Below are 13,681 nucleotides of genomic sequence, written 5' to 3' on the forward strand. Positions count from 1 at the left end.
CCATGAGAAAATACTAATATACCAATAGCTACTCTTTAGTGTGGTTGCACTATAGGTAATTCCATTTACTTCCAAATTCAATACCATGACCATGCTTTACTCTATGATGGAAATAAAGTTATTTTCAAAGAACAATTTGGGAGATTCTTAATGATGAAAAAGCAGCGACTTTGGAATTGAGCAGACATGGGTTTATATTTTAGCCCTGACACTGACTGGTCATTTGACCTTGAGTGAGTTGTTCTTTGAACTTACCTAATCTGTAAAAAGGAGTTACCATACCTGCCCTACAAGGTGTTAGATTAAATGAGAAAACATACAAAATACCTACAACAGGGCTTGTTGTATAATGGTTAACCCAAAATGGTAATAGCTGTTACTCTTTAAGAAGGATTTGGAGAAAGAATTATGGTCATATTTCTTAATTTCCCTTTTAACTTATTTTTTTGTTTACTCATCAAGATGTCTCAGTGATTTCCCTATTCCTTTATGCTTTTTAAAAAGCTTGTTAAAACCTGGATTATATTTTGGCCAAAGTACAGGCAGCAAAAAGAAACAGTGGGCCTCCTGGAGTCAGACTTTCTAGGTTTGACTCTCACCTGACTGCTAATGTGGACTTGAGCAAGTCATTGTTTCTGCGTTCATAAAATGAGATAACCATAATGCTGATCACTAAAGGATTAAGTATTTGCCAGTCCAATACCTGGGAGAGAGTAAGTGATTAATAAATGTTATCTGATTTTTTAAATTGCATCTGACATGACCTACTCTAAACTGTGGGACTTGTTCGCTTGTTATCTCTCTACTCCACCACCAATGGTACTGGTTGTAGCTGGATCCTTTTTGCTCACCCATATTATTTTACAAGTCAGACAAACTTTAGTATTTTAATTCTGCTTTATTTTGACATATAACTAATCTATAACTAAACCTGATGATTGTGTTGCATTGTTACCAGGAATATCGGACTCCAAAAGAAGCCTATCTTGAGATTTACAGAGTTTATAAACTGCTGAAAATCCCTGTAATGTTCAAAAACTGTGTAGTGCCACCTTGTACAGTTGGCATTATATCCAGATAAAGAATTTTTAAATGGATTTTGTAAGTTAAATTTTAAAATTCTTTCTCAAAAGAGCAACCTAACTAAAGCTTTTTTTAAAATGTAGTGAAAGATGGTTTACAAATAAATCGGGGCCTCTTGTTTTCCTTTGTAATCTTCATTGTGTCCTCTAAAGAAAATACATTTTGGGGTTGTTTTTTTTTTAATTGTTCACATATCTTCCCTTAGGAGAACTTAGGAATTGTAAGTGCTGCATCTTTGAAAAGGAAAGAAACTTCCTAATTGCATCCTGAGGAGAGACTTGTGAAATATCTAGTACAGAATCCTTATCCCTCTTTTTTTCTTAGTTTAAAACTTTAACTAGTTTTTTTATAAAATTATTATTATTATAAAGAGTATATTTCCTGCTTTAAAAAACAAATCTGCATTTTGTGAAAAGACTTTTTTTTTTTTTTTTTTTTTTTGCCATGCTGCGTGTCTTACAGGATCTTAGTTCCCTGACCAGGGATCGAACCTGGGCCATAGCAGTGAAAGCACCGAGTCCAAACTACTGGACTGTCAGGGAATTCCCTGAAAATGCTTTAAATCAAAATTTCCTAATTGTCCATAAACTATGGTTATCCCCTCATCCAGAGCGGCTTCCCTTATTCAAAGAACAAACAGAAAAAAATGTGTATTTCTGAGTTTTGGTTTAATTGTATAATATGGCAGTGATTAGATAATAAATTTGTCTTTTTTTAAATGGCAGTAAGCTATGCCAACTTGATTTTTTAATTGCTGTGGTCTGAAACTCTGGAATCATCCTTGTTAACACCTTTCCTCATAAACAGTCTGTCAAGAGATTCTGTCAGTTGTCTCACCGCTGCTTACCTCTTACCACCAACCACTATGGTATGAGCTACCATGTTAACTCCCACCTGGATTATTGCAGTAACCTCCTGTCTTCGCTTGTGCTCACCTCCCTATGATCTCTCAACACAGGATGATCTTGTTAAAGCTTAACTCAGATAATATTACTCTTCTGCTTAGAATCCTTCAGTGGCTCCCCATTTCTCTTAGAGTAAAAACCAGAGTTACTTCAGTAACTTCATCACTTACCATGCTCCCCCTTGCTTACTGTATCCCAGCCGCATGGACCTAGCTGTTCCTCAGATGTTCCAAGTATACTCCTACTACAGGACTTTGCACTTGAACCTTCTACTCCCTGGAACTCTTTCCTCATAGTGGCTCAGTTCCTTCAGATGAATTTAGAGACCCTCCTAGCCACCCCTCCTTCCCTTTGCTTCCCTCTCCCTCTTCTTCCCCTCACATATACACACACAAACCCACATTTGCTGTTCCCCTTCTCTGCTGTATTTTCCCCATACCCCATCAGACAAGAAACTTATTTTACTTGTTAATATCTATTACTCCCCCTACTTGAATATAAGCTTCATCAGGGCAGGGATATTTTTCACTTTTGTTCTCTGCTGTATTATCAGCACCTAGAGTACTGCCTGGCACATCATAGGTGCTCAAGAAATACTTGGTGAATTAAAAATAAAGGATAAAGAAAATCATTTTAGTAACAAAATTTAATGGTTAAATAAGACTTGTGAGATACCTTGTATTTATATTTAAGAACCCCTAGGTAGTGTATCTTCAGTGATTTAGAATTTTGGCCTTGCTCATTTAAAAAAAAAAAGAGTTAATAGTAAAATAGGTTTACATTAAATTATCTTAATTCATTATTTGCATAATTTTTAAATTCATTTAATAAAACAGTTTAAATAATGTCCATTTTCTTGGTTATAAAAAACTGAAATCTAAATTATCCAGAGTGGTAAATTATCCTCTTTTTCTTGTCTGCTAACTCCTGTTCAGACTCGATTGTATTTGTTTGTTTGATATTGTCCTCTTGAATAGTACTATCTGGAGGAATCCTTTGCTGCCAGACTCCGGGTGTTTTTTTGAGAATGTGTGTTGTAGTTTCTCATGCCACACATTCCTGAGTATGATCACTCTGGGACTGATTTTTATGTTTTTTCTTAGCTATTTCCTAGGCCAAAATAATGGTATAGTTTGAAGCCCAAACTCTGGCTCCATCAATGAGTTGTTTCTTTGGACTTACATAGGTCCATCATTCCTGCTGTCTCCTTTTCTCCTTTGTGTACATTTTTTTTGTTTTTTTTTTTTTGCGGTAAGCTGGCCTCTCACTGTTGTGGCCTCTCCGTTGCAGAGCACAGGCTCCAGATGCGCAGGCTCAGCGGCCATGGCTCACGGACCCAGCCGCTCTGTGGCATGTGGGATCTTCCCGGACCGGGGCACGAACCCGTGTCCCCTGCATCGGCAGGCGGACTCTCAACCACTGTGCCACCAGGGAAGCCCTGTGTACATTTTTAAAATAATTCATCAAAGAACATTCATTTCTAATTAGCTGTGTCTCATTCCATCAGCATTTCTCTTTTAGGACAGAACTGTACTAAATTATATACTGGTATTAGCTGCTATATTATGATCAGAAGTTCCCATGTGCCATGACTATATAATTTGACGTAACATTCTTGGCTACTCTTAGAGTTAGTTCAAACTCAGCTATATTCATTACTTAGAATAAAGTGAAAAGTTTAAACCAGAAGTTAAGATAAACAAATCTGTAGTTTGTTTTCTTGTTTTGAATGTTGACCAATATTTTTTATTGATCTAGTCCTTTTTCCTTGTTTTTTTTTTTTTTTTTTTTTTAGGTTTTGTTCCAACTCTGGGTGGCACAGAGTTCAGAGTTCTTCAGGCGGTTAGCCCTGTTACTTTCTACGGCTAATTCACCTCCTGGGCCCTTACTTACTCCAGCACTTTTGCCTCATCATATTCTATCTGATGTGACTCAAGGTCTACCTCATGCTCATTCTGCCTGTTTGGAAGAGCTTAAGCGCAGCTATGAGTTCTATCGGTACTTTGAAACTCAGCACCAGTCAGTACCCCAGCGTTTATCCAAAACTCAGCAGAAGTCAAGAGAACTGAATAATGTTCACACAGCAGTACGCAGCTTGCAGCTCCATCTGAAAGCATTACTGAATGAGTAAGTTTAGAAGCCATGTAAGGAAATGTCCCCATGATTAGCAAGCTTCGGTCTTGTGCCATTGTGGTCGTTGGCTTGTGTCCTAGCTAAAAAACAGCAGCAAAATTGAGACATTGCAGTCTAAACGATGGTTTAAAGGTACAAATGTAGCAGACAAACAGTGGTTTGTAAGTACTGTAATTTGGGGGAGCCATTTATATAGTTTTTACTTTACCTGATGTCAACAGAAAACCTAGAAAGATAGGACAAAAACAGAGAAGTATTATTACATACAGTTGATGAGAAAAATGTTGCTGTTTTTCTGAATAAATCAGAGCAGGTTTGGACATTTTTCTATAGCATAGAACAAGTTTTTTGGCCCCAGTTGAATAATAAAAATGTAGAATCCATAGTTTGATACTCCGCCTTAGTGAAATGTAGGGTCCAGTCATTTCAGTGAAATTTTTCTGTAACAGATACTCATAGTATAGGACTGGATCAAATGAATGATTGGGTTCATGTTGTAATCAGGGGAAGGTCACAGGAATTTAATGAGTTGAGAAGATTGTAGTTGATGTACTTGACCCTGGATACCAGGCAAGAAGTAGAAGGGGGAGGGCAGCAATTGATTTTGTAAGATAAGAAAATGGGCCAAAAGGACTTGAAGTCTCAGTAAAATCAAAAAGCTAATTTACTGGAGTGAAGAAGGAGGTGATGCACAAGGATAGGAAATTAAGTTCAGAAAGACATTTTAAGAAGAGAAGTTTTTACCCATCAGTTCAAGGTCTGAGATAGGTATTTAAGTTTGATGTAAAGATTACAGCATAGGGTAAAACTAAGAAACTGTGAGGCAGGGATGTTCCAGTGGTCTGTTGCTGCCGTTCTAAGAAAACCCTGTCTCCCACAGGAAATAATGGGAGATAAGGCAATCTCCACTTGAGTGGGTGGCAAAAGTTGGATCATCATGAGAGATTTCAGTGGAAAGGCTGTGTTAGGCAAAGCCAGGGTCTATAAAGAATTAATGTTTGGCAATAGAATCAGAAATATACAGGGCGTAATGGAATGCATTAGCGTGAGGGAAGGTGGCTCGAGAAGGAGGAGTGCTACACTGGATGGACATGAAAATGATAAAGAAGGGCTTTTTACCTTGGTCAGGGATTATGAATGATGCATGGGAAGTATGTTTCCTATTTAAAAATGAAATATTCTATGTATGCTACTACATGTCACCTTTCAAAATACTTTCACTAGAGAGCAAACCAGTCACAAACCATCATATCTGATTTGCCCTTTAGCACTGCCACACACAACTTTTAAAAGTGTTATCTAAAAAATTTTGTGTTTCATCCCTCCCTCTCGCTTGTCCCCTTTGCTATTCCCACTCTCGCTTGCCTACCCTAGGACACTAACCCTTTAACTGTTCTCCTGGCCTCTAGAGTGCAAGATTAATGTTTCTGAGGCATATATATGCTTTCTTACTTATCTGAAAATTTTCACTGATTTTGGACTATAACTGCTTAGACTAAAGTCTGTATAAAACAGTCTACAGAAAGGGTTTGTCATAACCTGACTACAGGCTGCTTTCTGTCTTTATTTCTCACTTCTTTCCTTCAGTCCAGCCAAACTGTATAAATGCCTTTCCCCATGTACCATCTAGAATGACTTTTCCTCGTCTTCTGTACATGCTCCGATTTTATCCATGCTTCAGTGCTGCCTCAGAAGTACCTCTTCCTTAGCTGTTCCCTGTCTATACCCATAACTGGTGGTAACTTCCCCCTCTTCTGAATTCTTATAAGCCTGTCTTTATCTCTCAGTCATTTTGTGCCTGGATTTAGCCCAGCTTCACAGCTTACCAGCTCTATGACCTGGGCAAGTTTCTTCAACCCTCTAGACCTAATTTGGAATGGAAATAAAATGTTAATTTTAATTTTTTATGATATTATATTGTATATGTATAATTTCCCTGATTTGGTTTAAGTTTCTTATAAGTAGAAAATGGGTTTAATTTATCCTTTCAGTTTGTAAAATGCCTGGTATGTATGCAAGAAATACTTGTTGAATAAATGTATGAATACTCTTTATAAGCTTTTTTAAAAATTGTGGTAAAATGCACATAACATAAAATTTACCATTTAACCATTTTTAAGCATACAGTTAAGTGGCATTAAATACATATATATTGTTGTGCAACCATCACCACCTTCCATGTCCAGAGCTTTTTTCATCTTATAAACTTATTTCTTAAATCAACCTTGCGAATTATACATTTCAGTTCATAGTTTAGAAATCTGTTGCTGTTTTTCTTTATTACTCAGGGTAATAATTTTTGAAGATGAACTTGAAAAGCTTGTTTGTACTAAAGAAACACAAGAACTAGTGTCAGAAGCTTATCAAATCCTAGAAGAGAAATTAAAGTTGATTCAGCCCCATGTTCAAGCGAGCAACAATTGCTGGGAAGAGGCCATTTCTCAAGTGGACAAGTTGCTACGCAGAAACACAGATAAAAAAGGTACCTATGAGAGAGTTCTTTTGCGTACCCTTATCAGATATGCTTATTCTTCTCTGGTAAGATTTTATTAGGTGTTCTTCTTATCTATGTGATGAAACTGACTTGACAAAATTACTTAGTTTACTAAAAAAAAGTTAATTTATATGTACAAATTGACACTGAATATAAAGTCTTGGCTCTTATTTTTGTAAATAAAAAATGAATATGCTTTGAAAGTTCCCTGAATCATATACCTCCTTTTTAAAAAAATTAATTAAACAAATAGATTTTAATAGTATTATTCCATTATTAGGACTTCCAGAAACTCTTTTCCACTTAGGGTAATAATGAGTTTGGTAATCAGGGGCCAGAAATTCAGTTTACTTTTAAGATAAAATACGTCAGTCATTTAAAAATAGTATACAAGGGCTTCCCTGGTGGCGCAGTGGTTGAGAGTCCACCTACCGATGCAGGGGACACGGGTTTGTGACCCGGTCCGGGAAGATCCCACATGCCGCAGAGCGGCTAGGCCTGTGAGCCATGGCCGCTGAGCCTGCGCGTCTGGAGCTTGTGCTCCGCAGCGGGAGAGGCCACAACAGTGAGAGGCCCGCGTACTGCAAAAAAAAAAAAAAAAATTAGTATACAAATGCTATGTTAGCTGGTACTGCATATTTGTTATTAAAAAGAGTCATGTACCACAGTGTTCATTGCAGCACTAGTTAAAATAGCCAGGACATGGAAACAACCTAAGTGTCCATCGACAGATGAATGGATAAAGAAGATGTGGCACATATATACAATGGAATATTCCTCAGCCATAAAAAGAAACGAAATTGAGTTATTTGTAGGGAGGTGGATGGACCTAGAGTCTGTCATACAGAGTGAAGAAGTCAGAAAGAGAAAAACAAATACCGTATGCTAACACATGTATGTGGAATCTAAAAAAAAAAAAAGGTTCTGATGAACCTAGGGGCAAGACAGGAATAAAGACACAGACATAGAGAATGGACTTGAGGACCGGGGAGGGGGCAGGGTAAGCTGAGACGAGGTGAGAGAGTAACATTGACATATATACACTACCAAATGCAAAAGAGATAGCTAGTGGGAAGCAGCTGCATAGCACAGGGAGATCAGCTTGGTGCTTTGGGACCACCTACAGGGGTGGGATAAGGAGGGTTGGAGGGAGATGCAAGAGGGAGGGGATGTGGGGATATACGTATGCATGTAGGTGATTCACTTTGTTATACAGCAGAAACTAACACTTTACCACTGTAAAGCAATTATACTCCAATAAAGATGTTACAAAAAAAGAAAATGTATTAAAATGTGCCATTATTTAATAGGAACATCGGAGTGCCTTGTACTGCTAGGTAAAAAGGCAGTCTTGAAACTTTCGGCAAAACTGCTTTCCTTTGGACCCAGATTTTATACTTGTTTTTACTAATTTCACTAATTCCATTGTAAATGGTTGACATATTAATCTTTAAACTTATGCTACAAGTCAATACCATGTTTATCCCTTGGAACCTTATTATGAGGTTAATCAGATTTATGTATAAAAATTGTATTGCTGCCAAAGGTGAGTAATGCTTTATCATCCTGTTAGTCATTGTTTTGTTTACAGCTAGATCTGTAATACTTTAATGTCTTAAACAAACTAAGTCCTTAGATAGTAAAAGTGTTAACTTTTTTCAAAGGAAATGTTAACAAGCTAATTACCGATATACTACCAATAGATTTCCTTTATATCTCAAATGTAAATGGTGAATAATTCTTTCTCCAAAGGATAAATTTGCCAAGAATTTTTAGTATGTGCAAATATTTATACATATTAAACTTTTTGATATGACTCTAGAGCTTTTAAGTGTATTTTCCATAAATAGAAACACTCAGAAGACCACTGACCATCTCATTCACCCGTCCCTTGGCATACTCTGAGATGTTGAATCTTAGTCACTCAAACATGATTGTTAAAATTGTCTCCAAATCATTGGGCAGATGATAAGCCATTTCATGATGGCCTCTGTGTATGTGGCTTTTGCTCATAGGTGATAATGACATGAAATAAGATACAAGTATTCACAAACTTTTCTCACTAAAATGCCCATAGTAGCCTTGGCTACACAACTTTAAATAAAACTGTTCGTTTGAATTTTTTTAAGAAGCAGGTGCTTTTGGTTTGCCATATCTTTTTTTTTTTTAGTTATTTCAAAATTATAGGAATATCACGAGAATAATAATTCTAAGTACCGTTCATCCAGATTCCCCAGTTGTTGACATTCTACCACATTTGCTTTATCTCTCTGTGTATCTGTCTTTAAATTCTTTTGGTGGTATTATTCTGAACCATTTGAGAGTAAGATACGGACATGAAACCCCATTACCCCTAAATAGTTCTGTTCACATTTTTGAAAAACAGACATTCTTTTACATACCCGTAGTATGCCATCAAAATCAGGAAATAGCCCAAGGCTCCTTCAGCTGATGAATAGGTAAGCCATTATATCCACGCATACGGTGGAATACTACTCAGAAATAAAAAAGAAGTGAACTACTGATACATTAATAAGATGGAAGATGCACTATGCTAATCAGAAGAGGACAGACTCAAATCACTACATACTGTATGATTCCATTTATATGACATTCTGAAAATGATAAAATTTAATAGGAACAGGAAACATATCAATGGTTACTAGGAGTTGGATATGGAGGGAGGAGTAGGGTATAAAGAGGCAGCATAAGTAAATGTTTTGACATAATAGAACTATTCTGTATCATGATTGTGGTGGTAGAGGTGATTACATGACTCTAATTTGTCTAAACTCATAAAATTGTATATACAAAAAAGAGTGAATTTTATGAGTGAATAGAATAAATTAGCTTAAAATGTTTTCACCCACTAGTTTTAGCATCCATTGATAGTTCTTGCTTGAATTGGGTATTACTGTGATGGTTGCCACATGGTAATTTTCTACTTCCATTTTCCATTTACACTTACTAGTTGACACTCTATTTTAAGGTTAAGCATCGCCCCCCCTTTCCACTTATTTACTTATTTATATCAGCGTGGATATATGGATTCTTATTTTATTCAATAGATCATAGTTTGTTACTTTTATGTTATATTGTTGCCCAGGTTGTCCAAAGTTTGACCAGAGGGAGCCCATTCAAGGTGATTCGTGTCACCATCATTCTTTGAGCACTTCTTTACTTTGTCTCATACTTTCCCTGCCTCCAGCCATAACGTCAGCCTTGTCTCCAAGAAGCCCTCATTCCTTTTAATGGAAAATGACATTTAGAAACCAAGATCTAGGTGCTGGGTATGCTCAGAGCCATTGGGATGTTACTTCTTTTACCACTTCTCAGTGTACAGAGCTGTGAAATGTATCTCTGTATATACATGTATACACTCCATCTCTATTTCTGTATCTGTCTATCCATATATGTTGTAAGCCATGAGTTCATACCAATACCTCCAATTCAATTCTAATACCACATAGTTTATTCTGGCCTTCCCCCCTCTATATTTGTTCCTCCCTTTTGTGATTATGAGAAGCTTGGCTGTCATTAGTTTCAATATATTTACTTATTTACTCAATCCTTTGTATGTCACCAATCGCCTGCTGCTGTGGGCTAAGTCACATTTCTGCTGATTCACACCTACTGAAGGTTCTTCCCACCCCAGCCTAGCTTGCTTTGACCACACCAGCCCATGCCAGCTGAGAGTCCCCCCAGCTCTGTTCCCAACCATGTATCTATCATTACTCTTGAAAGGTAAAAACCTAGAGGCTTAACCCCTGCTTCTTGAAAGTAGAGAGATAATGATAAAAGATAGAGAGCTGGACATGAGGCCAAGTAACCCCGAGATTAGATGCCAAACACCAATTTTAAATAATTAAAGTTAAGCTCACCTGGGTGATCTTTTCAATCTATTTACTTGTGAAACTCATTTCCAATCCTAACTGCTCCTGAGAATAAAAATAGTTTAAGCGAAGTACAAGATCAAAGTTTGTCTTTTGTAGGGAACAGTGGGTCTGTCTTGAGCCTGTTTCTGTGCAATGAACAAAGTTGATTGTTCAGCAAGTATTTAGAGTACCTACTGTGTGACAGATACTATGGTAAGGTGAAAAAGGGAGAGAAAAAACAGGTTTTTCTTCTCCAAGAGTTTAACTTAAATTGTAAGTCTATAGATATTACTTTTGTTAACTTTAATAGATGTTCACTCATTTCTGTATTTTTTTTAAGGCAAACCTGAAATGGCATGTGAAAACCCACACTGTACTGTGGTACCTTTGATGCAGCCTCCTCTACACATTGCAGACAAGGATCCAATCCCTGAGGAGCAGGTAAGGGTGAAAATTGCTTTTTTTTCCCCTAAAGAGTTTCACGTACATAACTTACCTACCTTTCTCTGTAAGTGACATGGATAAGTTCACGTAAGTTGTTGAATTTATATTTGTAATGAACTTCAGAATCACAATACAGTGTATTGAATTTATATCATATCATTAGTTCTTAGTGCCTTGAATTTGGATCCATTGAATCTACCCACACATTTTCCTGTTTATATCTAATTGTCCATTTTTTAAATACTCAAAAGTGATGAAATGCATTAAAAGTTAGTGCATTAGCAAAGGTACCTTCTGGGATGCTGGAAATGTTTTTATCTTGATCAGAGTGGTGGTTTACCAGTACCTGTGCCTATGTAAAAATCCTATACATTTAAGATTTGTGCATTTGGCTGCATGTATGTATGTTATACCCTTTATAAAATACTTTTTTAAATGATTGTGTTAGTTGTTGACAACAGATTGCTCATTCTGAAGAAGGCTTCTTTTCCTTAGGTCATACTGCCTATTCAGTATTCTTAATTGCAAAGGGAGACCAACCCTACTTAGTTTAACCTACAAGAAATTTGTTTAAAAACATTACATAGCTGACAGAATATTTCAGAGGTCCAGATAATCAGGCTTGAAGCAGGCTGGGGTAAACAGCCAAAATCACTCAAAAGAACTGTTCCAGTGGCAACATCACTACTAAGTCACTGGGTGCAGATGTTGCCACCTGCTCCATCAATGTTGAATAATGAAAACTATCTTCAGAACCTCTACCTCTGGAAACTTGATCTGCCACCATCCTTGCCGGAATGGATTCCTCAAAATGCCTATTTCTTTCTTTTTTTTTTTTTTTTTAACATCTTTATTGGAGTATAATTGCTTTACAATGATGTGTTATACCAAAGTGAATCAGCTATACATATATCCCCATATCTCCTCCATCCCTCTTGCATCTCCCTCCCTCCCTCCCTCCCTACCCCACCCCTCTAGGTGGTCACAAAGCACCGAGCTGATCTCCCTGTGCTATGCGGCTGCTTCCCACTAGCTATCTATTTTACATTTGGTAGTATGCCTATTTCTTTTATAACAAACTTCTGAATCAGATCTGATCCAGGTACACCCGATTAGAGGATCTCAACTCATTTTCCTTAACCATAACTGCAAGGGAAGCTGAGTAAGCAAGGATCCTACCCTCTCCCTTAGAGATAAGGAGAACCATAAGATGAGGTGTTCCCCAATCCTAGCAATAGTGTTCAAACTTGCTGGGAAGTCAGAAAGAACCACAAATGTCTACCAAAGAAGACTAACATACCTGACCACCTCCCCAAACCACCAGCCCTGCTAATTTTGATTGGTTTTGACAAAGCTAAAGCTGTAATCTTGACTAGATCTATAGAATGGTATCAGAGTAGAAAAATAACAATCGAAGTTGTTAAACTTCTCATCCACAACCCTCTTCGTATCAGGTAAGTTTTTTTAAGATTTCAATTTATCTATGTTTGCTTTGTTCGCCCAACTGTGCTTTAATGACCTGTGCCAGGAGTCATTTTTTTTAATCTTGGAGATCAATAGGTGCAAGTAAATGAATGCTACTAGAAAATTGTCCTCTCGAAGTACAGTGCTTTTTCTTTTATTCATTTTCAGGAGTTAGAAGCTTATGTAGATGATATTGATATGGACAGTGATTTCAGAAAGGATGACTTTTATTACTTGTCTCAAGAAGACAGAGAGAGACAGGAGCGTGAGCATGAAGAATCCAAGAGGGTACTCCAAGAACTAAAATCTGTGCTGGGATTTAAAGCATCAGAGGCAGAAAGGCAGAAGTGGAAGCAGCTTCTATTTAGTGATCATGGTAAGCACTGACTTCAGAGCAAAACGTTATTTCAATGTAAGGGATTCTTTTTTCTTGAACTATAAATCTTATTTTAGGTATAGACTTCTTATGGTTTTAATTTTAGGGATCCACCAGTAAGTATAGTATTTTTTCTTCTAGACACAAAATTAATTTGATCAATAAAAGAGTGGGTATATAATCAGATTGGGAATACGAAATTAGACTTTTTCATCGGTTATTTGATTTTTTTTACTAAATTTGTTTTGAAATGGGTAGTGAGTTGTGAATAAATTGATGTTTTCAAATTTAGTGAATTTGAGATTCTAAACTCTGTCCTATGTTTATTTTATAATTACTTTAATAAAACACAAAATTAATAACTATGTTCACTATTAAAACAAATGAGTTAAAACCTAGGGCCTTAACTATATCATTAGGTTACTTAATTGATCTGAGCACTTTAGTAGATGGGAAGCAGAGATGCTTCTGTGCACGCTGTCTCCATACTTGGATTCGGACAAAGTTGGATGACTGGTAATACCTAAGATTACCCTTAAACTTCTTTATGTTAACCACGCTTCTTTTCTTTAGTCGAACTTCGTGGGAGGCAGGAGAGGGAAAGAAGGGAAGCTTAGTACTTGACAATATCAAACTAGCTAATTCGTAATTCAGGAATTAATTCCTATGGATTTCTAAGAAGGTAGAGTGGGACTTCCCTTCCATTTTAGAGTATGTGGAGCCTCAGACTCAACTGCCTTCTCTTCCTTTTCTCTTTTTCATTAGAAGTATATAGATTACCTATACCCTGGAAGGTTCCTCCTCGTTCTCTTTTCTTCTCTTAGGAGCCCTACCATCCTCCCTTGTCCAGATGTACACTTCTTGATTTTTTTTTTTAATTTATTCATTTTTGGCTGTGTTGGATCTT

The 13,681-nt window shown here is 36.8% G+C and overlaps 1 protein-coding gene across 9 annotated transcripts in view; it reads left to right on the top strand.

Annotated features, from left to right (window-relative positions):
- VEZT (vezatin, adherens junctions transmembrane protein) overlaps nt 1–13,681 on the top strand; it is a 96,161-nt gene that overhangs the window by 55,255 nt on the left and 27,225 nt on the right. For all 9 annotated transcript variants that reach the window (XM_022562378.2, XM_022562379.3, XM_022562380.2 and 6 more), the window contains 4 exons: nt 3,784–4,115; nt 6,410–6,603; nt 10,831–10,931; nt 12,567–12,774. In XM_022562378.2, the coding sequence (XP_022418086.1) occupies nt 3,784–4,115; nt 6,410–6,603; nt 10,831–10,931; nt 12,567–12,774 (835 nt within the window). The remainder of the gene's footprint in view (nt 1–3,783; nt 4,116–6,409; nt 6,604–10,830; nt 10,932–12,566; nt 12,775–13,681) is intronic.

This window comes from Delphinapterus leucas, chromosome 11 (genome assembly GCF_059928025.1).
Source record: "Delphinapterus leucas isolate spDelLeu-1000000601 "Yukka" chromosome 11, BTC_Dleu_Yukka2, whole genome shotgun sequence".
Lineage (NCBI taxonomy): Eukaryota > Metazoa > Chordata > Mammalia > Artiodactyla > Monodontidae > Delphinapterus > Delphinapterus leucas.